Genomic DNA, 26,292 nt, shown 5'->3' with positions numbered 1-26,292 from the left:
TAGGTATTTCGTTACCTTCGAATATTCCTACCTGAAAGTGGCTTTGAAATTCTCCCGTGTAATCGATATTCTTCAGAATCCAATGGAGCCAAGATAGTGTCATTGAGAAAGTGGTATGTTTCCTCGCCTTTAATGGGATCTGTGACATGGGTTAAGATACTGGCCTTTCACTTAACTAACTTGTGCTGAAGTTACAACCAGATTACTGAGATAAATATGTTAATTTGCAATATGTAAAGATAAAGATTAGTATTATTTCTCTTATGTACATTGCAAAATACAGTGAAATGCATTATTTGCATCAAATCAAGTCAGCAAGGATTGTACTGGGCAGCCTGCAATTGTTACACACTTCCAGTGCCAACATAACATGCTGACAAATCACTAACCCTAACTGTACATCTTTGGAACGTGAGAGGAAACCGGAGGAAACGCATGCAGTCACAGGGAAAAAGTACAAAACTCCTTACGGGCTGAAGCAAGGATTGAACCCAGGTTACTGGCGTTGTAATAGCATTAGGCTAACTGCTATGCTACCGTGCACCTAGTCAAAAGTTTAAGGTCCACTATAAGACCTGACCATTAAGCCCAGGCTAACTTTACATGACACTTTTGTGTTTGACTTTGAATAAGGAACTAAACAGGAGCCTGCCTATGCATTTTAGACTATAAGAACACAAGTCATAGGTCAGAAACACGGGGAATTCTGCAGATGCTGGAAATTCAAGCAACGCACACAAAATGCTGGTGGAATGCAGCAGGCCAGGCAGCATCTATAGGAAGAATTACAGTTGACGTTTTGGGCCGAGACCCTTCGTCAGGACTAACTGAAAGAAGAGATAGTAAGAGATTTGAAAGTAGGAAGGGGAGATCCGAAGTGATATGAGAAAACAGGAGGGGGAGGGATGAAGCTAAAAGCTGGAAAGTTGATTGGCAAAAGGGATACACAGCTGGAGAAGGGAAAGGATCATGGAACGGGAGGCCTAGGGAGAAAGAAAGGGGAAGGGGAGCACCAGGGAGAGCTGAGAGCAGGCAAGGAGTGATTCTGAGAGGGACAGAGAGAGAAAAGGGAAAAATAGTAAAGAGATAGATAAATAAATAGATAAATAAATAATGGGGTAAGAAGGGGAGGAGGGGCATTAACTGAAGTTAGAGAAATCAGTGTTCATGCCATCAGGTTGGAGGTTCCCTAGACGGAATATAAGGTGGTATTCCTCCAACCTGAGTATGGCTTCATCTTGACAGTAGAGGAGGCCATGGATAGACATATCAGAATGGGAATGGGATGTGGAATTAAAATGTGTGGCCACTGGTAGATACTGCTTTCTCTGGCGGACAGAGCGTAGGTGTTCAGAATTAAGCAGTATTGCCCATGGAGTCTCCTCTGCTATTTGATCATAGCTGATTTATTTTCCCTTAACCCCCAATCTGTAACTTTTGACACCCTTACTAATCAAAAACCTTATCCCTGTAACTTTTGATGCCCTCACTAATTAAGAACCTTTACTTTGGAATCTTTGACGCCCTTACCAATCAAGAACTTATCAACCTCTGCTACAAATCTACCTAATGACTTGGTTGGCACAGCTGTTTGTGGCAATGAATTCCACTGAATTACTACTCTGACTAAAAAAATTCCTCCTCGCGTCTGTTCTAAAGGGATATCCTTATATTCTGAGGCTGTGCCTTCTGGTCATAGACTCTCCCACTAGTGGAAGCATCACTCTACATCCACTTTATCCAGGCCTTTCAATAGTCAATAGGTTTCAATGAGATCACCTCCCCACCCCTGTTCTTCTGAATTCCAGTGGATACAGGCCCAGAGCCATCAAATGCTCCTCATAGGATAGCAAAATCTTCAGGACTCTTGATCCTTGCAACAGAGCACTGTGTCTATTCCCCTGACTATGCCACACTCAATTATAACTGCATTTCTCTTCTCTTCCTGGCCCCCTGCTCCCAAAATGATTTTGAGACAAAGAAGGTGGTCTTCGACTTCAGGAGAACTCGTGCCGTTCACACACACACCTTTTTGCATCAGTGACACAGCATTGGAAACTGCGAGCAGTTTCAAGTTCCTGAGGGTGCACATCTCATGGTCCCAAAACACATTCTACACAAATAGGAAAGCCCACCAAGGCCTCCACTCTCTGAGGAGGTTGAAGAGAGCTGGACTATGTACATATACTCACATCATTCTACAGATGCACTGAAGAGAGCGTCCTAACAAGCTACATCACTGCATGGGACAGAAACTGCATGCAGCAAACAAAAGGGTCTGCAAAGGGTAGTCAAAACTGCCCAGTGCATCAGCAGCACCTGGCCACCCGCCATCAATGACATATGTACAGAATCCAGTGAAGGATCCCACCCACCCTGTTCATGGGCTGTTTGTCCCACTCCCATCAGGGAGGAGGCTATCTAGCATCCACACCAGGGCCACCAGACACAAAAACAGTTACTTTCCCCAAGCAGTAAGGCTGATCAATACCTCCACTCACTAACCTACCCCTTCACACCCCAAGCACCACTGCTTTATCATTTCCTGTCAGTAACTCTACAGTGACTTATGTTGTAGTGATAGAAAAGTACAGCACAGAAACAGCCCCTTTGGCCCATCTCATCCATGCTGAACCATTTAAACTGCCTGGTCCCATCAACCTGCACCTGCACCACAACCATATATACCCTATTTTCCATGTACCTATCCAAACTTCTCTTGATTGGTGAAATCGAGTTTGCGTGCACCACTTGCGCTGGCAGCTCATTCACACTCTCACGACCCTCTGAGTGAAGGAATTTCCTCTCATGTTCTCCCTTAAAATTCTCACCTTTCACCCTTAACTCATGACCTCTAGTTTTAGTCAATGCCTGCTTGCATTTACCCTATTGGGTACCCCTCATAATTTTGGATACCTCTATCAAATCTCCCCTCAATCTTCTACATTTCAAGGAATAAAGTCCCAACTGATTCAAGCTTTCCTTTTAACTCAGGTCCTCCAGTCCTGGTAACATGCTTATAAATCTTCTCTGTGCTTTTTTAACCTTATTTGCATCTTTCCTGTAAGTAGGTGACCAAAGCTACACACAATACTCCAAATTATCTCTTAAACAGCTTCAACGTGACATCACATCTCCTGCACTCAATACTCTGATTTATGAAGGCAAATGTACTAAAAGCTTTCTTTCCAACCCTAACTACCCGTGCCCCTACTTTCAATGAATTGTGGACTTGTATTCCCAGATCACTGTGTTCTACCACACTCCTCAGTTACCATTCAATGTATAAGACATGTCCTGGTTGGTTCTACCAAAGTGCAGCACCTCACACTTGTCTACATTAAATTCAATGTGCCGTTTTTCCAGCTGTAAGCTTTGATAGTTTTCCTCACTGTCCACTAGACCCCCAGCCTTGGTGTCAACCACATTACCACATCATCCAGATTGTTGATATAGATGACAAACAAGAAAGGACCCAGCAGCACTCCACTAGTTACATGCCTCCAGTCAGAGAGGCAACTGTCTACTCTCTGGCTCCTCCCACAAAGCCAGTGTCTAATCCAATTTACTACTTTATCTTGAATGCCAAGTGACTGAACCTTCCTGACCAACCTCCCATGTGGGACCTGGTCAAATGCCTCGCTAAAGTCCTCGTGGATAACATCCACTGCCTTGCCTTCATCAACTTTCCTGGTAACGTCCTCAAATCTCTATAAGATTGGTTAGACAAAATCTACCACACACAAGTCATCTTGACTATCCCTAGTCAGTCCCTGTCTATGCAAATATTCATATATCTGGTCCCTTAGAATACTTTTCCATTAACTTTCCCACTACTTACATCAGGCTTCCCGGCTTATAGTTCCTGGTTTGTTTTTAGAGCCTTTCTTAATTGTTGGAACAACATTAGCTATTCTCCAATGCTCCAGTACCTCACCTTCGCTGAGGATAATTTAAATATCTCTGCTAGGGCTCCTGCGATTTCTGCACCTGCCTCCCATAGGGTCGGAGGAAACACCTGTCAGGCCCTGGGGATTTACTCAAGTTCATTTGTCTTCAGACAGCACACACCTCCTCCTCTGTAATCTGTTATCGGGTCCATGATCTTGCTAGTGCTTTGCCTCACTTCTGTAGTCTCTGTGTCTGTCTCCTGAGAAAATATAGCTGCAAAAAATCAATTTAATGACTCCCCCATCTCTTTTGGCTCCAAAAGACCAATTATCCTTTGCTCTTAACCTATTTGTAGAATCCCTAAGGATTCTCCTTTACCTTGTCTGCTAGGGCTACCTCATGCCTTCTTTTACCCTCCTGATACCTTTTTTAAGTTTTCTCTTGCATTCCATGAGTTCCTAATTTGTTCCTTCCTGCCTATATGCTGTGCACTTCTTTTATTTTCTTAAACAGGGTCTCAATTTTTCCTGAAAACCAAGGTTCCTAAAGCTGTTACTTTTACATTTTATTCTGACAGACACATACAAGCTTTGTACTCTCAAAATTTCACTTTTGAAGGCCTCCCACTTACCAAGGACACCTTTGGCAAAAAACAGCCTGCCCCAATCCACACTTGCCAGATCCTTTTTGATATCATCAAAATTGGCCTTTCTGCAATTTAGAATCTCATCCCATGGACCAGACCCATCCTTTTCCATATTTACTTTGAAACTAATTTCATTATAGGCACTAGATGCAAAGATGTCTTGTCTCATCCCCTAATAAACAGACCAAGTGTCACAAACTCTCTCATTGGGACTTATATGTACTGAACGTGTTTGACAAACTAACCCATCTAGTCCTTTTACTGTACGGGAGTCCCAGTCAGAATTTGGACAATTAAAATTGCCTACTGTAGCAACCTTATGTTTCTTGCAACAGTTTGTCCTGTGCCTAGCATCATTTTGTGGACATAAAGTCAGTCTCTGTACAGTTTATAAGCTATCTTATGTACTTGTATTTAATTTTTCAAATTTAGAGATCCAGCATGGTAAGATGCCCTTTCGGCCCAACAAGTCTGTGCTGCCCAATTACACCCATGTGATCAATTAACCTAATAACCCATATGTCTTTGGAATGTAGGAGTAATCTGGACCAGTAAGAGGAAACCCTCACAGTCACGGAGACAGTGTACAACTCTCTTACAGACAGTGGCAGGAATTGAATTCTGGTCACTGGCATTGTAGAGTGATGTACTAGCTGCTACGCTACCATGAGAGGCATAGATGGGTTTCAGAGTCTGAATCAAAAAGCGAGACGGGTATCAAAACGTAGAGGGGCATAAATTAAAGTTGAGAGGAAAGAGTTTTAAAAGAGATTTGAGGGTTTTTTTTTAAGCACAGAGTGCTTGATATTTGGAACTCGTGGGAGGAGGTGGTAAAAACAAATATAACCACTTTGTTTTGGACAGGCGCTTAAGTGGGCAATGCATAGAAGGTTATGAACCTAATGTGTGCAAATACACTCAGTGACCACTTTATTGGGTACCTTCTGTACCTAATAAAGTCACTGAATGTATGTTTGTGGTCTGCTGCTGTAGCCCATCTTCAAGGTTTGACATGCATGTTTGGAAATGGTCTTCTGCACACCAATGTTGTAACGTGAGGTTATTTGAGGTATTGTCACCTTCCTTTCAGCTTGAACTAGTCTGACCATTCTCCTCTGACAAGGCCATTCTCTCATTTGCAAGGCATTTTCACCCACAGGACTGCTGCTCGCCCGATGCTTCTTAGAGACTGTACTGTGAAAACCCCACTCAAACTACTCAAACTAACCATTGTGACACCAACAATCATCTATGATCAGAATCACTTAGATCACGTTTCTTTCCCCATTCTGATGTTTGTTCTGAACAACAATTGAAACTCTTGACACATCTGCATACTTTTATGCATTGAACTGCTGTCACATGATTGGCTGATTTGATATTCACATTAACAAACAGGTGGCCACTGAGTGTATGCAGTATTAATGTAGTCAGGAGGAAGACAGATAACATTGACATGGAGGGCTGAAGGGCCTATTTTGTACTGTACAACTGATTATTACCATTTCTAACAGATAGAATTTTATAAAACTGTGAGAGATATAGATTGAATAGGTAGGTGGTAACTTTATTCCCCAGGGCCGAAGGTGAGTGAGGTTAAGTTTAAAGGAGCAATTTTTTTGTTTTGCACGGACGGTGGGTGCCTGGAATGTGCTGCCAGGGTGGTAGTGGAAGCATGTATGATAGAAGTGTTTAAGAAGCTCTTAGAATATGGAGGAAATAGAGGGACATGGACTAGCACTGCTGGGTTGTTGGTCGAGGTAGATACATTAGGGACATTTAAGAGATATTTTGACAGGCACATGGATGAAAGATAAGTGGAGGGCTATGTCGGAGGGAAGGGTTAGAGTGGATTTCAAAAGTCCTAGAGTAGGTTTAAAGAGCTTGTACGGCACTGTAATGTTCTATGTGCAGACAGAAGGGATTAGGTGTCATTAGCTTAATTAGTTTGGCAGAACATCAATGCTGTGTCCTTGACTGGGATGACCTAACATAACAAAGTGTGCAGACTCGATGTCTTCATTTTGCAAACAGTGAGTGCTTTTCTCCTGTTTAATTGGCACTTTTGTTCCTGTTCAAAAGGAAAGAGAATGATAAGATTGAACTGCTTGTCGGCTGCTTGGCAGAACTTTCAGAAGAAGATGAGTCCCTCCTGCGCCCTGGAGAGAATGACTTCAGTGTGATGTATTCAACCAGAAAGAAATGTGCTCAGCTCTGGCTAGGGCCCGCATCCTTCATCAACCATGGTAAGTTTGTACACTTGGTCCTCTTTAACAGTGGAGGAAATGAAAGAACTCATAGAGAATGTGTCGTTGTTGCAAACGTTTCCTTGTTTTACTTTATAGAATCATACACTTTGAGAAAGTACAGTGCCTTGTAAAAGTGTTCAGTCTTTGTTCAGATAAAGGAGTACTACAACCAGTAATTTTTGACCAATTTAACCGAGAATTTTTATTTGTGAATCATCGGCTCCTTTTTTCAGAGTAGAGCCCAAAAAGCAGGGAAATTGTAAAGCATGGAAAAGTAAAAATTCAAAAACTGAAATGTCAGCTGTTCAAAAGTATTCATCCCCCTTTGCTCAGTACTTAGTTGAAACACCTCTTGCAGCTATTACAGCCATTAATAACCTTTGTGCAACATGATGAGCAAGATTTACCCATTCTTCCTTGCTAAATTGCTTAAACTGTGCCAAGTTAGTTGGGGAGCAACAGTGAGGTCTTGCCAAAGATTTTGATCGGGTTACGGTGGGTCCTCTGACTGGGCAACTCAATGACATCAATTTTCTTTATTTGAAGCCACTCTTCGGTTGATTGCTCTCGCATTGTGCTTTGTGTTGTTGTCTAGTGAAAGACTAACTTCCTCCCCAGTGGCAGAGGCTAGCTAGTTTTTATGCAAGATCTCTCTGTATTTAGCAGCATTCATCTTCCAGTCAGTTCTGGCCAGATTCCCAGTCCCTGCTGCTGATAAGCATCCCTACAGCATGATGCTACTTCCTCCACATTTTACAGTAGGGGTAGTGTTACCTGGCTAATGTGCAGTATATTAGATTTATGCCACTCGTACTGCTTAATGTTGAGGCCAAAAAGTTCCACTCTGTCTCATCCGACCACAAGACCTTCTTCCACCTTTCAGTGTCTTCTAAGCGATGCTTTGCAAAGTCTTTACAGGAAAGGATATGCTTTTTTTTATTAGAGCTTCTTTCTTGCCACTCTTCCATAAATACCCTTTCTATTCAAGGCCTTTAGAGATTGTAGAGCCGTGAACTTCAACTCCAGTTGTAGCTACTGACTTCAGCAGCTCACTCAGTGTGAATCTTGGCATCAAAGTACCCTCTCTTACAAGTGCCATTATTCTCTGGCGACTAAGTTTAGCCTGACCTAGGCAGTGTGAGAGTGGTTTCATGTTGTTTCTACTTTTTCACGATTGACTGCACTGAGCTCTGAAGTATGTTCAGTGCCTTTGAGATGGTCTTGCACCCTTCCACCAGATTTGTGCTTCTTTATTATCAGTTCCCTGACTTGTCTTGAATGCTTTTTTGTCTGCATTTTTTGGGATGGGATGAATGCTTTCTCAACCTCAATTTTGATTTTTAATTTTTAGTAAATTGTTGACAGGTTTTGGAACTTTTTTGACATGATGCACAATATTTTGTAGAGTAACTCAAAACTCCTACTTCAAAATATTTTAAGTTTAGAAATTTAGACAGTAAACTGTGAAAACAGTAGTGGGGGCTGAATACTTTTTCAAGGCACTGTATACATTATGTCAGGTCAGGATGTTAAGCTGACTTGTTTGTTGAAGTGTCACTGAAAGGACATTGTCATTGGTGCTCTGATGTTATTTGCCCTGTTCGTAGAGCCAGACTAGCTGACTCTGAAATAGCTCAGTATCAGCTAATGATGCAGCATAAAGTTTTAATGACACCTCAAGACTGGAACAAGGAGCATTGAATCAGTCTTTGGATTCTAGTTTGTTAGAGCTACAACCTGTGGTGGCACGGTAGCATATCAGTTAGCATAATGCTTTGCACCACCAGCAATCTAGGTTCAACTCCCACCGCTGTCTGTGAGGACTTTGTACATCCTCCCCGTAACCACGGGTTCCTCTGGGTGCTCTGTTTTCCTCCCACGTTCCAAAGGTGTATGGGTTAGTTGCGGTTGGTAAGTTGTGGGCATGCTATGCTATCACTAGAAGCATGGCAAAACCTGTGGGCTGCCCACAGGACATCTTCAGACTGTGTTGTGGTTGATGCAATCATAGGACCAAAACACATGGGAGCGGAATTAGGCCTTTCAGCCCATCAAGTCAGCTCTGCTATTCCATCATGGCTGATTCTCTTGCCTGCTCCACATAACTTGAGATACCCTGACTCAGTGGTCCCCAGCTACCGGGCCACAAAGCATGTGCTACTGGGCCACGAGAAAATGATATGATTTGGCGATATGAAATGATATGAGTCAGCTGCACCTTTCCTCATTCCATGTCACACCCACTGTTGAACTTGAACGCACATGAGGTCATCAATCGCCTAAATGCAGTGATATCCTAGCGCCAGGGATCACTGGTTGGCCTCGGGTAACCGGCCGGTGAGAAGTGCCGTTGCTACTGGCCTGGAGCACGGACAGATGGGTGCTGCCTCTGAAGTTTAGTACACCGAATGTTTGTGGGGAACCGGGTGCTAAAATATTTGCAGACAACCTAATTCGGGTTCAGGGTTCCGTAGGTAGCAGAGCAGCTACCTCGCTGTGATCTACTGGAAATCATCCCTCAAGCCAAACTTGTCGGCCGATAGATCCTACCTATGTACAAGGAGGGCGGGCATGTGCCCTGTCGCACTCCTTGCTCGGTCGGTCACTCTCTCCAGACTGTGACCGCCACGGCCCCGGCACGGGGACCTCCAGCCCTTACCTCGTTCTCTCACCCCACCCACCACCAGCCGTGTCTGGCAGTGGATGGGCGGGAGGCTGGAGCTCGGGCCCAGAGGCTGTCTAATGAGGCAATGAAGCCCTCAAAACTGCTTTGGCACCTTGAGTCCAAGCACCCTGCACTTAAAGACAAACCCATTGAATTTTTTGAGCGAAAAAGCATGAGCAAGCGGGACAGAAGCAAGTGCTGAGAACCACGAAAACTAAATTGCGGAATAGACTGGACATAAGGAACCCCCTTCGAGTATCGCTGTCTCCCATCACCCCTCGATGGGACCATCTTGTTGCAGGGAAACAAGCACAGGGCTCCCACTGATTCAGCGATTTTGGTGTGTTGCAATGATTTTATGTGTTCATACGGAGAAAATATGTGCTGTGTATTTAATATTAAATTTCTTAGATAAACCCTTTTAGAAATAAAATAGAGTGTATTAGCCACATACGTGACTTATAGTTGACTTATCACCTATATTCCGGTCGATATTAACACCCCCCCCCCCCCCGCCCCCCCACCGTTGGCTGGTCCGCAAGAATACAGTCAATATTAAACCGGTCCACGGTGCAAAAAAGGTTGGTGACCCGTCCTGACTAATCAAGAACCTATCAACCTCCACTTTAACTATACACAGTGACTTAGCCTCCACAGCTGTCTTCTGTGGCAATTAATTCTACTACCCTCTGGTTAGAGAAATTCTTACACATCACTGTTCTAGAAGGATGACCCTCTATTCTGAGGCTATGCCCTCTGGTCCTAGACTCACACACTATAGGAAACATCCTCTCACATCTACTCTGTTTAGGCCTTTCAATATTCAATAGGTTTCAATGAGATTCCCCCCCCCCCCCCCCCCGTTCTTCTAAGTACTGGCAAGTACAGACCCAGAGCCATCAAACTCTCCTCACACATTAACCCTTTCATTCCCAGAATCATACTTATGAATGACCTCTGGTCCTTCTCCAATGTCAGCATTTCTTTTCTTAAATGATCCCAAAACTGCTCACAGTTTTCCAAGTGTGTTCTGACCAATGCCTTATGAAGCCTCAGCATGTACATCCTTGTGGCATTGGGATAGCAACCCCTTCCCTTAAAAACCTAGTGCTACAGAAGTGCCTACAGAAGCTTCAAAGGCCTCATCCCTGAGAGAAGAAGGACACACCATGATGATGGGCTTCACCTGGGAAAACCTGAAAGACTGGTGCAGGACAGAGGACTCTAATAATCTGTAGTAGAGGTGAGGAGCTTCAGAAGAAAAAGAATGACATCCTTGTTTTTATATTCTAGTCCTGTGGAAGTGAATGCTAAAATTTCATTTACCTTCCTTACTACCGAATCAGCCTGCAAGTTAACCTTTAGAGAATCCTTTATGAGGACTTCCAAGTTCATCTGCGCCTCAGATTTTTGAACTTTTCCCCCCATTTAGAAAATAGTCTATGCCTTTATTCCTTCCAAAGTGCATGACCAAACATTTCCCTGCATTATATTCCATCTGCCACTTCTTTGTCCATCTTCCAATTTGTCCAAATCCTTCTGCAGGCTGCCTGGTTCCTCAACACTACCTGTGTCTCCACCTATCTTCGTATCGTCCACAAACATGGCTACAAAGCCATCAGTTCCATCATCCAAATCATTGCAATATAGTCTGAAATGAAGTGGTGCCAACATTGGCTTCCTATGGAACACCACTAATCGCCAGCAGACAATCAGAAAGGCCTCCTTTATTCCCACTCTTTGCTTCCTGCCAGTCAGCCAATCTTCTATCCATGCTAGTATCTCTCCTGTAATATAAGGAGCTCTTAGCTTGCTAGGCAGCCTCATGTATGGCACCTTGTCAAAGGTCTTTTGAAAATCCAAGTACACAACATTCGCTGAATCTCTTTGTCTATCCTCCTTATTTCCTCAAAGAATTCCAACAAATTTGTCTGTCTAGATTTCCTCTTAAGGAAATAATGCTGACTTTGGTCTATTTTATCACATGCCTCCAAGAACCCTGAAACCACATCCTTAATAATGGTCTCCAGTATCTGCCCATCCACTAAAGTCAGGCTAACTGGCCTATAATTCCTTTTATTCTGCTTCCATCCCCATTTAAAGATCGATTGATGCATTTCGCTCTATTTGTCGATGTTTTGTTGTACATGTAACAAATAAAGTTAATATTTTATCTATGATACAAGTGTCTAGGATGTAGATGTTAATGTAATGTGCTCCAGCAATATCAAGGGAATTACAGATCCTGTCATTATCCTGGAAATTGCTTAAAATTTAGAAATGTAACTAGTTAGCATAATTTCCTCATATTTCTCAGATCTAGATATTTTATTTAATTTCATGTCATGGAAAATATGAGATAAATATTAGGTAGATAATATGGTTGAGGACATGGATGTGGTGAGGACCTACAAGTTCCTGGGGGTGCACCTGGATGACAGACTTGAGTGGAGCACCAACACAGAGGCTGTGTACAAGAAGGGCCAGAGTCACCTCTATTTCCTGAGGAGACTGAGGTCCTTTGGCGTATGAAGGCCCCTCCTTCACATGTTCTACCAGTTTGTTGTTGCTAGTGCAGTCTTCTATGTGGTGGTGTGCTGGGGCAATGTCATCAACACAGGTGATGCCAACAGGCTCAATAAACTGATTAGAAAGGCTGGCTCTGTTATAGGAGTCAAACTGGACACACTGGAAGCTGTGGTAGAACAAAGAACCCTACAGAAAATCCTGGACAGTGTTTCTCACCCTCTGCATGTCACCTTGGCTGAACAGAGGAGCACTTTTAGTAATAGACTAAGACAACTGCGCTGCTCCAAAGAGCGTTGTATGAGGTCATTCTTATCATTGGCCATTAGGCTCTATAATGAGTCAACCTATAGCCAGAAAAATGATGACCCCCTCCTGTTAGACAGTTTGAGGTAACTTATTTTTTATTTCTTACTTCTCTTCTAATATTTGTATATCTGTGCACGTGTAATGTTACTGTGACACTGTAATTTCCTTTGGAATCAATAAAGTATCTATCTATCTATGTCAGAGAAACAGTCTATTTGGCATTTACCCATCAACATCAGAAGCAGGTTGGTCGTTGCGTTACTGGTACTTGTGGGAGTTACGGGTATACAGGTTACCTGCCGTATTTCCTGCATTGATTGCACCTTCAAAATACTTCATTGATTGGATCCATTCGAGACTTCGAAAGATGCAATACAAATGCAAACTTTATTTATTTATTTGTTTATCACATTTGCATGCTCCCAATCCACAGCTACCCCTAAAAGGTTTCTTGATTCTCTCTTCAGTTCATCTCTAATCTCCCGGATCGCTCAACTCTTTGGAACTGATACCATCTGTCCTTAGGATTTCATGTGTCTTCTATTGTTGAGGCTTTATTGCAGTCCTTTGAACTAGCAGAATAGGCAACTCAGAGCAATCTTTGCTAAATTAAAATGGTTCTGTTATGATTCTAATGGATATTGAAATATGCATGCACATGTGCATACTTCTAGCTGTACTTACAAATGTTTTTATAAACGTGTCTTCATGGAGTGTGGACATTGCTGGCAATACCCCTAAAACAAGGGCATTATTGTTGGTGCGTCTGGGGTCAGATTGGGTAAGGACGTCAGAGTTTCCTTTCTGCAAACATCAGTGAACCCCATAGGTTTTCACAACAATCTGTTGTTTCATGGTTGCTGTAATTTTCAGCTGCTATAAATTCAAATGTATATCCCTGAATTGGTGGTCCGGTACCCTGCAAATAAAACAGGCTATAACTCAAAGTATGTGTTTATAAGGAAGGTTAATTGTAATGCTATTTCTTTTTTTCTCTCCTTCTCCTTGTCCTGAAGACTGCAGACCAAACTGTAAGGTAAGAGAGTGGCCTTTATCACATTATTTCACATGGTTTTGTCTTTAAGTAACAGCTGTTGGATCAGACACAACACAAAAAAATCCTAGAGCTGTGTGACATTATGTTTTATTGTCATCCTTTTTTTCTGTCAAGGAATTGTTGACATATCATTTAGATTATGAATCAACAGGTTTAAAGTTCAACACCAGGAACTGATATCTTGGTGTGATGGTGATAGTTGTCCGATGATGACAGGGAAATCTGTGTAAGAGAGTTTTTAAAGTGGAAAACTCATTGCACTGGGGCAGTTCCATTCTCTTGACATCAGAAGTCCAAGTCCAGTGGTATGAACAAACATGACAAACTGGGGTCTGTCCTTGTCATGCCCTTTGCTCTCAATGTTGCAGTACCACCTTCCTGAGGTTGGATCTTACTGTAGATTTCATCCACCCAGTCCACCACAGCTGACTTCACATGCTGGGACAGGCATGTCCTTATCTCACTAGTGTATGAGGTTGCCCATTACCCTCACCTGGTTTAGCTAGCCTGTCGAAGCGGTGTACTGAGGTGTGGCTGCTGTTGCATGCAAACAGCTACTTGGAGTCACAGGTGAGAACCGAGTGTCCGGTGGGGGTGAAAGGTGAGTGAGCTGCCTCTGAATGGACATGACAAGCCCTTCAGCAGAGGTGCTGCTCCTCCCTGCACACCCCAAATACCCCAATATCCTGGTGTAGAACTAGAGAATTGTAACATTATTGGAAGAATGCACTTAGTGGCCACTTTATTAGGTACCTCCTGTAACTGATAAAGTGGCTACTGAGTGTACGTTTATGCTTTGGAAAAATGTGGAACAGAAAATGGCTGTCATCTGAACCATACTCTGTGAACAGCTTCCCTCTTTGTAGTAAGTCTTTTGTACTTCCTCAACGATGACATCTGCGTTTATATAACAACTTTATCATAGCATCCTAATTCACAGGTATTAGCAAGCACAATTTGACCCTAAGCCCTGTCAGAAGATATGAGAGCAGATTATCAAAAGCTCAAAAATAGTTGAAGAGGCATAATTTTAAGGTGATTGAGGAAAGTATAGCGGGGATGTGCGATGTAGGTTTTTTACTGAGAGTGATGGGTGCGTGGAACATGCTGCCAGAGGTTGTGGTTGAAGCCACGTTAAGGATATTTAAGAGACTTTTAGGTACATGGATGAAAGAAAAAATTAGGGCATTATGGGAGAAAAGGATAGATTGGTCGTAGAGTAGGTTAAAAGGTCGGCACAACATTCTGGTTAAAAGGCCTGTACTGTGCTGTACTGTTCTATGTTGTTTTTAAGCAGCATCTTTAATGAGGAGACTGAGGTGCAGAGATCAAGGAATTTCAGAGACAGGATTGCTGGGCATACAAACTCACAGAAGATTGCACCCATGATGATGTGGTCTTTTGTTACACAGCATATCATAGCACAACTGGTCTCCTAGTCTACAAGTACATTTACCTTGTATTTTCCTCACACAGTTTGTTCCAACTGAAGGTGACCGAGCGTGTGTCAAAGTACTTCGAGATATTGAGCCTGGAGATGAAATCACCTGTTACTATGGTGACAGTTTTTTTGGTGAAAACAATGAGCTGTGTGAATGCTACACATGTGAAAGGTGAGGAATAAGATGGTTTCCAGACCTTCTCATCTGCTGGAAGGTAATGTTTAGTTGAAGGTCCTGATTGCTGAAATGAACACTTGAGCACAAATCTACTGGGCCTTATGGTGGCATCAATCAGCAATGTATAAAGAAGTGGGGTTGGGAGGGAGCTAAATTGCTAACTCCTATCCAAAGGCCTGATCTGAAAACATGAGTTAGAATCCTACCACTGTAGCTGGGAATATTTTTAAATGAACAAATCTGTAATTCAAAGTTTTTCTCAGTAATGGTGACTATAAGTTACTGATTGATGTTTAAAAACCATCATATTTCCCCTTGTGCTTTGAGAAGAAAATCTACCATCTGTCATTGGTCTGATTTAAAGACCCACAACAGTCAAGTTGATTCTTAGCTGCATTCTGAAATAGCTGAGCAAGCCTGTCAGTTCACAGCAGGTCGTAATGGGTTGCAAATGCTTTGGAGTGGCTGGAAAGTAGCCAGTGTTAAGAAATCCAATAGTGAAGACCCTTTTTCACTATAGATGGTGCCTGACTTGCTGAGTTCCTCCAGAAGGTTGTGTGTGTTGCTCATGATTTCCAGCATCTGAAATGGAATTGATCTTTCCAGGCGAGGTGAAGGAGCTTTCAGGATGAAGAAGCGAGCTGTGGAAATGAATGCTCACTACAACTACAGGCTAAGAGAGACTGACAGCCGCCTGAGTCGCATGAAAGAGAAAGGGAAAGGAAGAGCACGTGCATCTCTCTACCAGAAAACTGTTGATAGGGCACTGTGGAAAAGTAAGTACTCTCACCAGTGAATGTTGCTACCATGAGAGGGGCAGGTTCCATTGTTGAGGTAGGGAGGCTGGTGGAACATTGAAAAGGATACTCAGTCTGTCAGTCAGATGAAAACCAATCAGGAAATTGAGAACTGTACAAACAGGGATAATTACAGATGAAGAAAACAAATACAACATTTAACATTGAACAGTACAGCACAGTTCAGGCCTTTCAGCCCATGACATTGTACCAGCCTTTTAACCTACTCTAAGGTCAATCTAACCTCTCCCTCTTTCATAGTAAAAACTCTTACCTCTGACAACTCTCCTATACTTTCCTCCAATCACCTAAATTTAAACCTTCTCATATTAGTCATTTCCACCCTGGAAAAAAAACTCTGGCTATCCACTCAATCTATGCCTCTTATAATTTTGAACACTTCTATTAAGTCATCTCTTATCCTCCTTAACTCCAAAGAGAAAATCCTTAACACACTTAGCCTATCCTCAAAAGACATGCTCTCTGATCCTGGTAGCATCCAAGTAAATCTCCTGTGCACACTCTCTAAAGCTTCAACTGAACACAATATTTTAAGTGTGGTCTAACCAGAATGTTACAGAGCTGCAACGTTACCTTGTGGCTCTTGAATTCAATACCCTGACAAATGAAGGTCAACACACCGTACAACCTTCTTAACCATCTTATCAACTATACAGCAACTTGACCCACCTTAATGTATCCAGCCGGAATGTTTCTGCAGCATTCAAATGCTTACAGGGTTTCACCTTCACTATTCCTACCGCCATTCTCGCAAGCTGGAAGCCCCAGAACCAGGAGGCAAAGTCTCAAAATAAGCGATCACCCACTCTGAACTGAAATGAGAATACACTGGTTGTGAAATTTTTTGTTTTTGTCTCAGAGAACTGGGTGTGCTCATTCATTGATCCTAAATGGGTAAGTTATGGTATATTATTGCCACATGTACCAAGGTACAGTGAAAAACTTGTCTTTCATATTGTTCAAAGCAACACACTGTACTGGAGGAACTCAGCAGGCAAGTCTACATGTATAGAGTGAAACAAAAGTTGATATCTCAGGCCAAGACCCCTCAGCAATACTGTTCATACAGTTCGATTCATTATAACATTATTGGGGTCTGGAGATTGGGCTTGGAAAGTAGATAAAGGGAGAATTATTTGTAATTTTATAGAATAGCTTTATGGCTTACTGCTGCTTCTAATTTTATTCTTTCTCATTTTACTTTTTTGATCTGCTTGTAATTCCTAATATAACCTACAGCATAGAAATGGGCCATTTGGCCCATTTATTCCGTGCTGAACCATTTAAACTGCTAAGTCCCATTGACCTGCACTATTGCTCTCCACACCATACCATCCTTGTACCTATCGAAACTTCTATTAAACATTGAAATTGGAATCGCATCCACCACTTGTACTGGCAGTTTGTTCCAGACTTTCACTGTCCTCTCTGAAGAAGTTTCCCCTCATGTTCCCCTTAAACTTATCACCTTTCACCCTTAACTCATGACTTCTAGTTGTACCAACCTCGGTGAAAAAAACCTGCTTGCATTTACCATATCTATATCCCTCATAATTTTGTATACCTCCCATCAAATCTTCCCTCAATCTTCTACGTTCTAGGGAATGAAGTTCTAAACTATTCTATCTTTCCTTATACTTGGGTCGTCCAGTCCCAGCAACATCTTTGTAAATTTTCTCTGTACTCTTTCAATCTGAATTACATCTTTCCTGTACGTAAGTGTCAAAAACTGAACCGAATACTCCAAATTAGGCCTAACCAACATCTTATACAACTTCAACATAACATCCCATCTCGTGTACTCAATACTTTGATCGATGAAGGACAATGTACTAAATGCTTTCTTTACGACCTGTCTACCTGTGACGCCACTTTCAATGAATTATTGGCCTGTATTCCCAGATTCCTTTGTTCTACTGCACTCCTTATTGCCCTACCATTCACTGTGTAACACCTACTCTGATTGGCTGCATTAAATTCCATCTTCCATTTTTCCAACTTTGATAATCTTCCTCGCTGTCCACTGGTATTATCCACAAATTGTGAATAACAGTATGAAATTTGCCTTTATTCATTTCAGTCAGTGTCCGCCTATCATTTATTATGTACAAACTATTTAAAATTTGTTTATTAGCATTGCAGTGACTTTCTTCAAAATTGTAGAGCTGTCATTTCTTTCTGACACAGTCCAGAGATTGACTTTGCTGCTTGTCTTGTGCTGTCTTCAGTGTTTAAATGTCTTCTCAGCCTCTAAACGTTGAGAATCACACACAGTGATGACTGACCTTAGAAAATTTTCAATAGGAACATGTTGCATAGGTCTCACTGCTGACTGAGATCATCGTAATAACCATTCACTGGTATATGTGGAGCAGTGGGGAGGACAAGATCCCAACTTTTCCCTACTTCATGTTAGCATAATGGTCATTAAGCTTAGCAAAGAGCAATGGGACCTCTGTTATAATCACTAATGAGATGGTGGAGTTGGGGGGGATTAATTCATCTCAATCTTGATTGTGCGTGAGACTGTAGAAATCATTATATTTGTGAATTCCCCCCCGCCCCCCCGAGAGACACAAGGAAATGTTGTATCTCTATAAATCCTGGTTAGAGCACACTTGGAATATTGTGTTCAGTCTGGCTGTCATTATAGGAAGGGTGTAGCAGCTTTAGAGAGGATGCAAAGGAGATTTACTTGGATGCTGCCTGGATCAGAGAACATGTCTTATGAAGATTAGTAGAGCAAGCTGGGCCTTTTCTCTTCAGAGCAACAAAGCTGTATAAGATGATAAGAGACTTAGTTCGAGTGGACAGACAGAGACTTTATTATCGGGTGAAAATAGCTCATAGAAGGGAAAATAACTTTAAGATGATTGGAGGAGAGTATGGATCATGTCAGAGGTAGGTTTTTTTTAATACAGAGAATGGTGGGTGTGTGGAACACCCTACCAGGGGTGGTGATAGAGGCAGCTATATTAGGGACATTTACGAAACTCTCATGTAGGCACATAGATGATAGAGAAAATGTAGGAGGGGAGGGTTGGTTGACCATGGAGTAGATTAAAAGGTTGGCACAACATCATGGCATTATGGGCTGAAGAATGCCCTATGCCTGCCAAATATCACCATCGCTGCCTGATGCACACTAGGTGGAGGTACCAATTAGTTCATTGTCTTCAGTGAGAAATGGAGGAAGAAGAACTGTATTTGGAGGGATTTTGTAATGTTGAGCTTACTTGCTAAGTAATTATCTTTTTCCACTTCCGCTTCAGCCCAAAGGCTCTCCTTAAGTAAAAGGAGGAATCGACGAAGGAAACGGAAAATGCAGGCCCCACAGAACTCCTGCTCCAAGTCACTTCCATCGACGCCTCTACAGCAGCAGAATGTCCAGACCAGTGAAACCAACAAGGCAGCAAGGCAGGCAAGCCCGCCGGAGTTTCCAGAGAATGCAAGCCAGACGAACTGCCACAGGGAAAGGTCTGGAGTGCAGAAGGGGATGGCAAAAGGTCTTCACTGTGGGTTTGGGTATCCTTCAAAATTGCAGCCCACAGTTAAGGAAACTGAACCTGAAATGTCTGCAACATTCCAGATGCCTGAAGGTGTCGTCTTGAAGGATTTGCGAGTGGGTTTGTATGACTGTAGGGATCTAGCCAGAACCTGTACTAAATTGACTAGAACAACTACAACACAACTTGGGGGCCATTTCTGGGAAGAATCAGATGTGAAGCAACACCCAGCATCCTCTCAGCAACTGGAAGATGTGACCATTGAGAAAACCCCTGTGAGCACCAGTGGACTCACCACACCTAAACCCAATTTTAGAGAGTCCACCGTGGAGAATCCAATAACTGTTGATTCAACAACTGGAGGGAATATTCTCTCCCCAGACCAAGCACCAGTGGATTTAGGGAGCTCAAAGGAAGCTTTTTCCACAAGTCTGCCCCCTTTTCATGCACAGTCTAGCCGTGGTAACTCCCTGCAAAGGAGGCAGAGGAGACACTGGCGACAGAGAAAGGCATTGAACAAAAGGACAAATCAAAAGAGAAGTACCTCAGAGAGTCCAACAGTGTTATCGAGAAAAGCTTTTGGTTTGACCCATTTTGTGAAGATCGACTTGAGCAGAGACACTGTATTTGTACCCAGTATTAAGAACAAAGTGCAGAGCTCAGTGCAAGGCAGGACAATACCTCAACTGTACGCTAGCCAAGACCCAGCAGGCATTGTTGAAATTCGAGATGTACATGTTGTTCTGGAGGACATTTCGAAGGTCTTTGAGACTGCCACCCGCACATGGTGTATCAGCAGAAAGCTGGCAGCGAAGTTGAGCTTGGAATCAGAGGAAAGAAGCAGAAGGCCAGATCCCAGAGTAGGGTCTGAGCAGATTGCAGACAGTGGATCTTCAAGGACTTCAGATCACCCTCAGCCACACTTCCATGCAAGGTGCAACAAGCGGACGAGCAGCGTGCAGAGAAAAGGTGGTCAGCACTCGCTGAAACGAGCCGTCAAAAGGAAGGAGCCTGATGCAAAGGGAACGGAACTGGCAAGTAGGCCAGGCTCGACAGACCACTGCAACTGGCAGCCAAACTCGACACGGCAGAAGCGATCCAGGCGTGTCATAGAGCCAATGGGGGATAGAGGGTTTGACGAGGGCTTTCTCTCCCACGGTTGCTTTGTGTCCTCAGTGGAGGAAGACAAAAGGCCTGCAGTTTTCACGCCGTTCGCTCGATCGAAACGCCTGCGTCTGGTCGTCAGCCATGGTTCTATTGACTTTGATATCTCCTCTTCAGCAAGTGAGAGCTCTGTCTGAGTGTTACACTGGGACAACAAGGGGTTCATCTTCCCCTAACCTAATGAAGTATTCTATGTGGAGAGGACCAACTTTCCTCATGCACAGAGGCTCGATGCAAAATCCCCTCTAACTGTTGTGTTATTGGTTGGCCCTGTGCTTACTCCAGTTTGCACGATTCTGCCACAATGCTGGAACATGAATATGTTCTTTCTTTGTTGCTTCCCCATCCCAGTGAAGGATTGAGATGTATTAATAGACAAACCCCAGGTGGGTTGATGCCAGAATTGGGGGTGAATTCCCATGAGGATGTGGGGCTAAAAGTTTTTTTCTGCTGTAATTAACTCAAGACCATTTGTGTAGGGGGCAGCTGATGGTGAAGATGCAAAATTGCCCCGGACTTCCTCTCCCGGCAGATATCCATCGACCCACTTCGTGGATGAGAAGTGAAGTGGTGGAGCTGCCAGCTCAGGTTAACTGGGCACGGGTGAGGTGCCTGTTGGTGAACCAGGGCTAGCACCTCAGCACAGGGCACAAGAGAACGGGGAATGGAGGCGTTAGACAAACAGAAGTAAATTGTAGGGCTAACTTGGAAGTAGTTGTGACTATCCAGCCACGTTATTAATGCAAGTAACTCATGAACTGGCAGGTTCGGTCAGTTTGAAACAGTAAAGTATTTCTTTGAGTAACATTTGAAATACTCTCTCACAATTGCTTGACCCTGTCCCAAGGTCAATATGTAAAGCTTCTATAACCTCAGGATAACAACTCTTGGTGCTTTTCAATTGGCTGATGTGCTTGATAATTTTCCTCATACAAGAAAGATGTACAGTTTTTAAAGCAGCTTTTATTCCCCCTCCCCCCCCCCCCCCCCCCCCCACCGGTCTGTGAAGTCCACAAGTAGATACGAGGATATTTGTTACTCCTAGGTGGACCGGAAAAGGTCTGTTTTGGGTCTAATAATGGGGATGGTATTGTCACCATGATCTCATAGACTCACGCACAACAGGAGGAATCCATTTGGTGCATCACGTCTTTGCTGGCTCTTCGAAAGAGCCACACCGTTACAGTAATTCCACTTCTGTGACCTTGCCTCAAGAACCTGGAACTCCTCTTCCCTCTTCTTACACTTAACTTTTAATTTAGCACTACCAGTGTATCATTACAACATTGGGGGCTTGGGAAACAATTCTCCTTGCTTTTCCCATGTCTATCAGTTCTTTTTTGTTCAATAAGTGTAATGACCTTGCAAACACAGGGTGCACCCTTTGAGCTTGGTCTCATAAGGCAGATCTATAGATAGATGCTGTTATAAGGAGAAACTTTAAGGCAGGGGTTCCCAACTTTCCTTATGCCATGGACCAATACTATTAAGCAAGAGGTCCATAGACACCAGGTTGGGAATCCCTGCTTTAAGGTGTTTCTTTTAGCCTTGGTACCAGAGCAGTCATCTCTGAATTATATGGAACATATGATCTGCATAAATGCAACTCTGTGCGTGCAATCTGCAGTGGATGTTGAAAATTTTTTTCTTTTTTTTCTCAGGAAACAATGGAATAAGAGTGTTATATTATTGGTTCCTTGAGTTCCTGTGCAGTCAAGGGTAGACCCTTAACAGGAATTCTGATAAAAGCAGGAGTTTATTGTACATGTTGTGACTAGGAATTTGATATCCTCCACCTGCCTTCCCCAAAACCCCATCTGACATCAAAATATTTACCCAAGGTAAGCAAATGAACACAGCATTAGGCAATCCCCCAATCTTTTTATCATCTCTGTTCTTTACATAGTTTGCTGTGTGCTAACCAATTTGTGGTATTTTATTTTAAGGTGTTTTATAAATGCACTTTGTTATTGTACAGAGGTGCAATGTACAATCACTAGGTGTGTACATCATCTCTTTGTTCATTTGAGGACAGTAATTTAAAATGTTTGTAAATAGCAACCAAAGTAACAGAGTACTGGCACTGACTGTTGAAGCTAAATCATCAGTATCACTTTTTTAAATGTTTTCAAGGTGCAAATAAATATCCCTTTAATGAATTAATCAATTTTGGAGTATTTATCTTGGGCAGAAATCTGCCATTATTTCATTTTCTCATTCAATACTTTTTGTACAGAATTCAGTGATGCCTATAACGTCGTACCTGCCAATCTCTAACTATGCTACAAGATCATCTACCTTATTCTGTGTGCTGCAGCCCTGTATTCATTACCCTTTTCAATTTTGCCCCATGTTACACTTTGAGTGCAATTCTGGGGAAGGACAGAAGTGTAATGTTACTTTACAGCATCAGATATAAGCTCAGGGTTCAGTTCACAACACTAACTGTAAGGAGTCTATGTTTTTGCCTTGACCAACTTGCTTTTCTCTGGCTGTTCTGGTTTCCTCCCACACTGCAAAGACATATTAGTTAAAGCATGTAAATTGTGGGTGTGCTATGTTGGCGCTAGAAGCGTTGCGACACTTGCAGACTGCCCATCACATACCTTGCTGAATTGATATGACACAAACTACACATTTCACTGCATGTTTTGATGTATTTATGACAAAGTAAGTCTCTTTAAAACGGAGTCAAAGCAGAATATCGCCATGCTATCTTGTGTACAGGGGGTGCCACCTAGTGGAGCATCTTTGGTAGAGATAAGTAATAGTCGATGTGATCTTAGTCTCCAGGGAGCGTGTCTGAAGGTCTTTTTATGAAGCTTTACATTTCAACGTGACAACAACCTGAGCATTGCTCTTCAGAGAGGTCGAGATGGGACATGTCATCCCCGAAATCCCTCTGAACATCAGCTTTTTGTTGATGGGCATGCCTTTACCTCCTAAGCCAAACTTCCCAACTCATCTTAAGTGCTCAAGCAGAATCACAATGGGAGCCCCCCATTGGTCGGGGTTGATCACGGAAGTTGCTTCCCAGCTGTCTACATTGCTGACAGCAATGCTGTCAGTTGACACGCAGGCCAGGGCAGAACGATGGAGACCAAGCTGTTGCTCATGAGAAGGCTCCCCCTCACCCTCTCCACACAGCTGATCAGCTGATGAACCCAAAGAAACAACAGAGACCAACACAGTTTGCCACCAGTGGTGTTGCAGGAGTTGCCGGTCAACATTGAACTCAAAATATGACCGCCTAGGGACTCCAACTCTGAACTTTACTTTGGGATTTACTCCTGAAGCATCTCCAATGATGGGTATAGCCACAAGGCAGAGAAGGTTTGAGATCAGTTTTCCTCAGGTGAGCTGCCAATCACAGCTGATGAGCCCTATCCATCTGCCCGAAGCCAGTTATGTACCTTTGCCCCGTCTCCTGTGCAGAAACATTTACACTAGGCTTAGTAACTAAACTGTACGTGAAGGCTGAGAGCTGGACTTAGTTGTCAGAGGCTATTTGAGATGCACGCCACTGGGAGCATTTAATAGGCAGTGGGGGCTTATCCCCATTACCACACCATGCTACTCGTGATTGTATTTATAAAGGAGAAGGAGGCTGTTCGATCCATTGAGATTATGCTCTCTCTATTACATCCATTCAGTGACATTAATCTTCATGATCATACAAGAAAGATACCAATAAGCTTGAAAAGGTACAGCAACAATGTGCAAGGGTGTTGCTGGAACTTGAAGACATGAGTTACAGGGAAAGATTATGACTTTATTCCCCTGGAGAGGAAGAGAATGAGCAATTTAATAGAGGTACAGTATACAAAATTATGAGGGGTATAGATAGGGTAAGTACAAGCAGGCGTTTTCCACTGAGAATAGAACTAGAAGTTAAGGGTGAAAGGTGAAACATTTAAGGGGAACTTGAGGAACTCCAAACTCAAATGTTGAAATTGAACCTGCTTTTTCACTCAGAGTGGAATGAACTGCCAATGGCAGCAGGTTCAATTTCAACATTTATGAGTTTGTTTAAGTACATGCATGGGAGGAGAATGGAGGGCTATGGTCCAGGTGTGGGTTGATGCCACTAGGCAGAATAACAATTTTTCTGAAAGGAAAATCCTGCGTGACTAACCTACTGCAATTTTTTCAGGAAATTACAAGCAGGGTAGACAAAGAAGAAGTAGTAGATGTGGTGTACTTGGATTTTCAGAAGGCCTTTGACAAGGTGCCATGCATGAGGCTGCTTAGTAAGATAAGAGACCATGGAATTACAGGGAAGTTACTAGTGCGGGTGGAGCATTGGCTGGTCGGCAGAAATCAAAGTGGGAATAAAGAGATCCTATTCTGGCTGGCTGCCTGTTACCAGTGGAGTTCCACGGGGGTCAGTGTTGGCATCGTTGCTTTTTACAATGTATGTATGTCAATGATTTGGACTACAGCATTAATGGATTTGTGGCTAAATTTACCGATGGTACAAAGATAGGTGGAGGAGCGGGTAGTGTTGAGGAAATGGAGAGCCTGCAGAAAGATTTAGATAGTTTAGGTGGATGGGCAGAGAAATGGCAAATGAAATACAATGTTGAAAAGTGTATGGTCATGCACTTTGGTGGAAGAAATGAACAGGCAGACTATTATTTAGATGTGCAGAGAATTCAAAATGCAGAGATGCAAAGGGACTTGGGAATCCTTGTTCAAGGTACCCTAAAGGTTAACCTCCAGGTTGAGTCTGTTGTGAGGAAGGCGAATGCAATATTGGCATTCATTTCTAGAGGTATAGAATATAAGAGCAGGGATGTGATGTTGAGGCTCAATAAGGCACTCATGAGACCACACTTGGAGTATTGTATGCAGTTTTTGGGCTCATTTTAGAAAGGATATACTGACATTGGAGAGGGTTCAGAGAAGATTCACAAGAATGATTCCAGGAATGAAAGGGGTATCGTATGAGGAACGTCTGGCAGGTCTTGGGCTGTGTTCCCTGGAGTTCAGGAGAATGAGGGGGAACCTCATAGAAACATTCTGAATGTTAAAAGGCCTGAACAGATTAGATATGGCAAAATTATTTCTCATGAGGGGATTCTAGGACAAGACTTCAGGATTGAAGGACGTCCTTTTAGAACTGAGATGCAGAGAAATCACTTTAGTCACAGGGTGGTAAATCTGTGGAATTTGTTGCCACAAGTAGCTATGGAGGCCAAGTCATTGGGTGCTTTTACAGCAGAGATAGATAGGTTCTTGATTAGTCAGGGCATCAAAGGGTATGAGGAGAAGGCAGGGGAGTGGGGATGACTGGAAGAATTGGATCAGCCAATGATTGAATGGCAGGGCAGACTCGAGCTGAATGGCCTACTTCTCCTAAATCTTATGGTCTAACTCAGCATGGGCTGAAGTGTTTCTGTGCTGTAGTGCTCTGTGACTCTGATCCAGGGGAGGTATGTGTGCTCTACAGTCTTTCACTGACTAGCTAAAAGTAATGAAAGGTTAAAGTGGTGTCTTATAGCTCAAGATACTTCTGGCCCAATGAGCCTGTGCTGCCCAATTACATGCTTGTGACCAATGAACCTCCTTTGGAATGTGGGAGGAAATCCAAACGGTCATGGAGAGAACACAGAAACTTCTTACCAACAGGTGGAATTGAACCCGGGTTGCAGGCATTGTAATAGCATTACCATGCAAGGCCAGCAATTACATATCCTTAATTGTTCTTGAGAAGTTGAGATGAGCTGCCTTCTTAAACTGCTACAGTTCTTCTGCACAAGGTGCTCCCTCAGTACTGTTGGGGAAGGAGTACCAGCATTTAGATACCTGAAGTGATAAAGGAATCCTAATCACTCAGCTA

The 26,292-nt window shown here is 42.9% G+C and overlaps 1 protein-coding gene across 2 annotated transcripts in view; it reads left to right on the top strand.

The window, feature by feature from the left end:
* Positions 1-22,609, top strand: part of LOC140719230 (histone-lysine N-methyltransferase KMT5C-like) — a 35,881-nt gene extending 13,272 nt beyond the window's left edge. For both annotated transcript variants that reach the window (XM_073033691.1, XM_073033692.1), the window contains exons 4-9: positions 4-113; positions 6,620-6,783; positions 13,303-13,322; positions 14,820-14,956; positions 15,569-15,738; positions 19,053-22,609. In XM_073033691.1, the coding sequence (XP_072889792.1) occupies positions 4-113; positions 6,620-6,783; positions 13,303-13,322; positions 14,820-14,956; positions 15,569-15,738; positions 19,053-20,587 (2,136 nt within the window). In that variant the 3' untranslated portion in view covers positions 20,588-22,609. The remainder of the gene's footprint in view (positions 1-3; positions 114-6,619; positions 6,784-13,302; positions 13,323-14,819; positions 14,957-15,568; positions 15,739-19,052) is intronic.
* Positions 22,610-26,292: the final 3,683 nt, after the last annotated feature.

This window comes from Hemitrygon akajei, chromosome 31 (assembly GCF_048418815.1).
Source record: "Hemitrygon akajei chromosome 31, sHemAka1.3, whole genome shotgun sequence".
Lineage (NCBI taxonomy): Eukaryota > Metazoa > Chordata > Chondrichthyes > Myliobatiformes > Dasyatidae > Hemitrygon > Hemitrygon akajei.
Note: the sequence above shows the minus strand (reverse complement) of the source record. Positions and strands in the feature narration are given on the sequence as shown.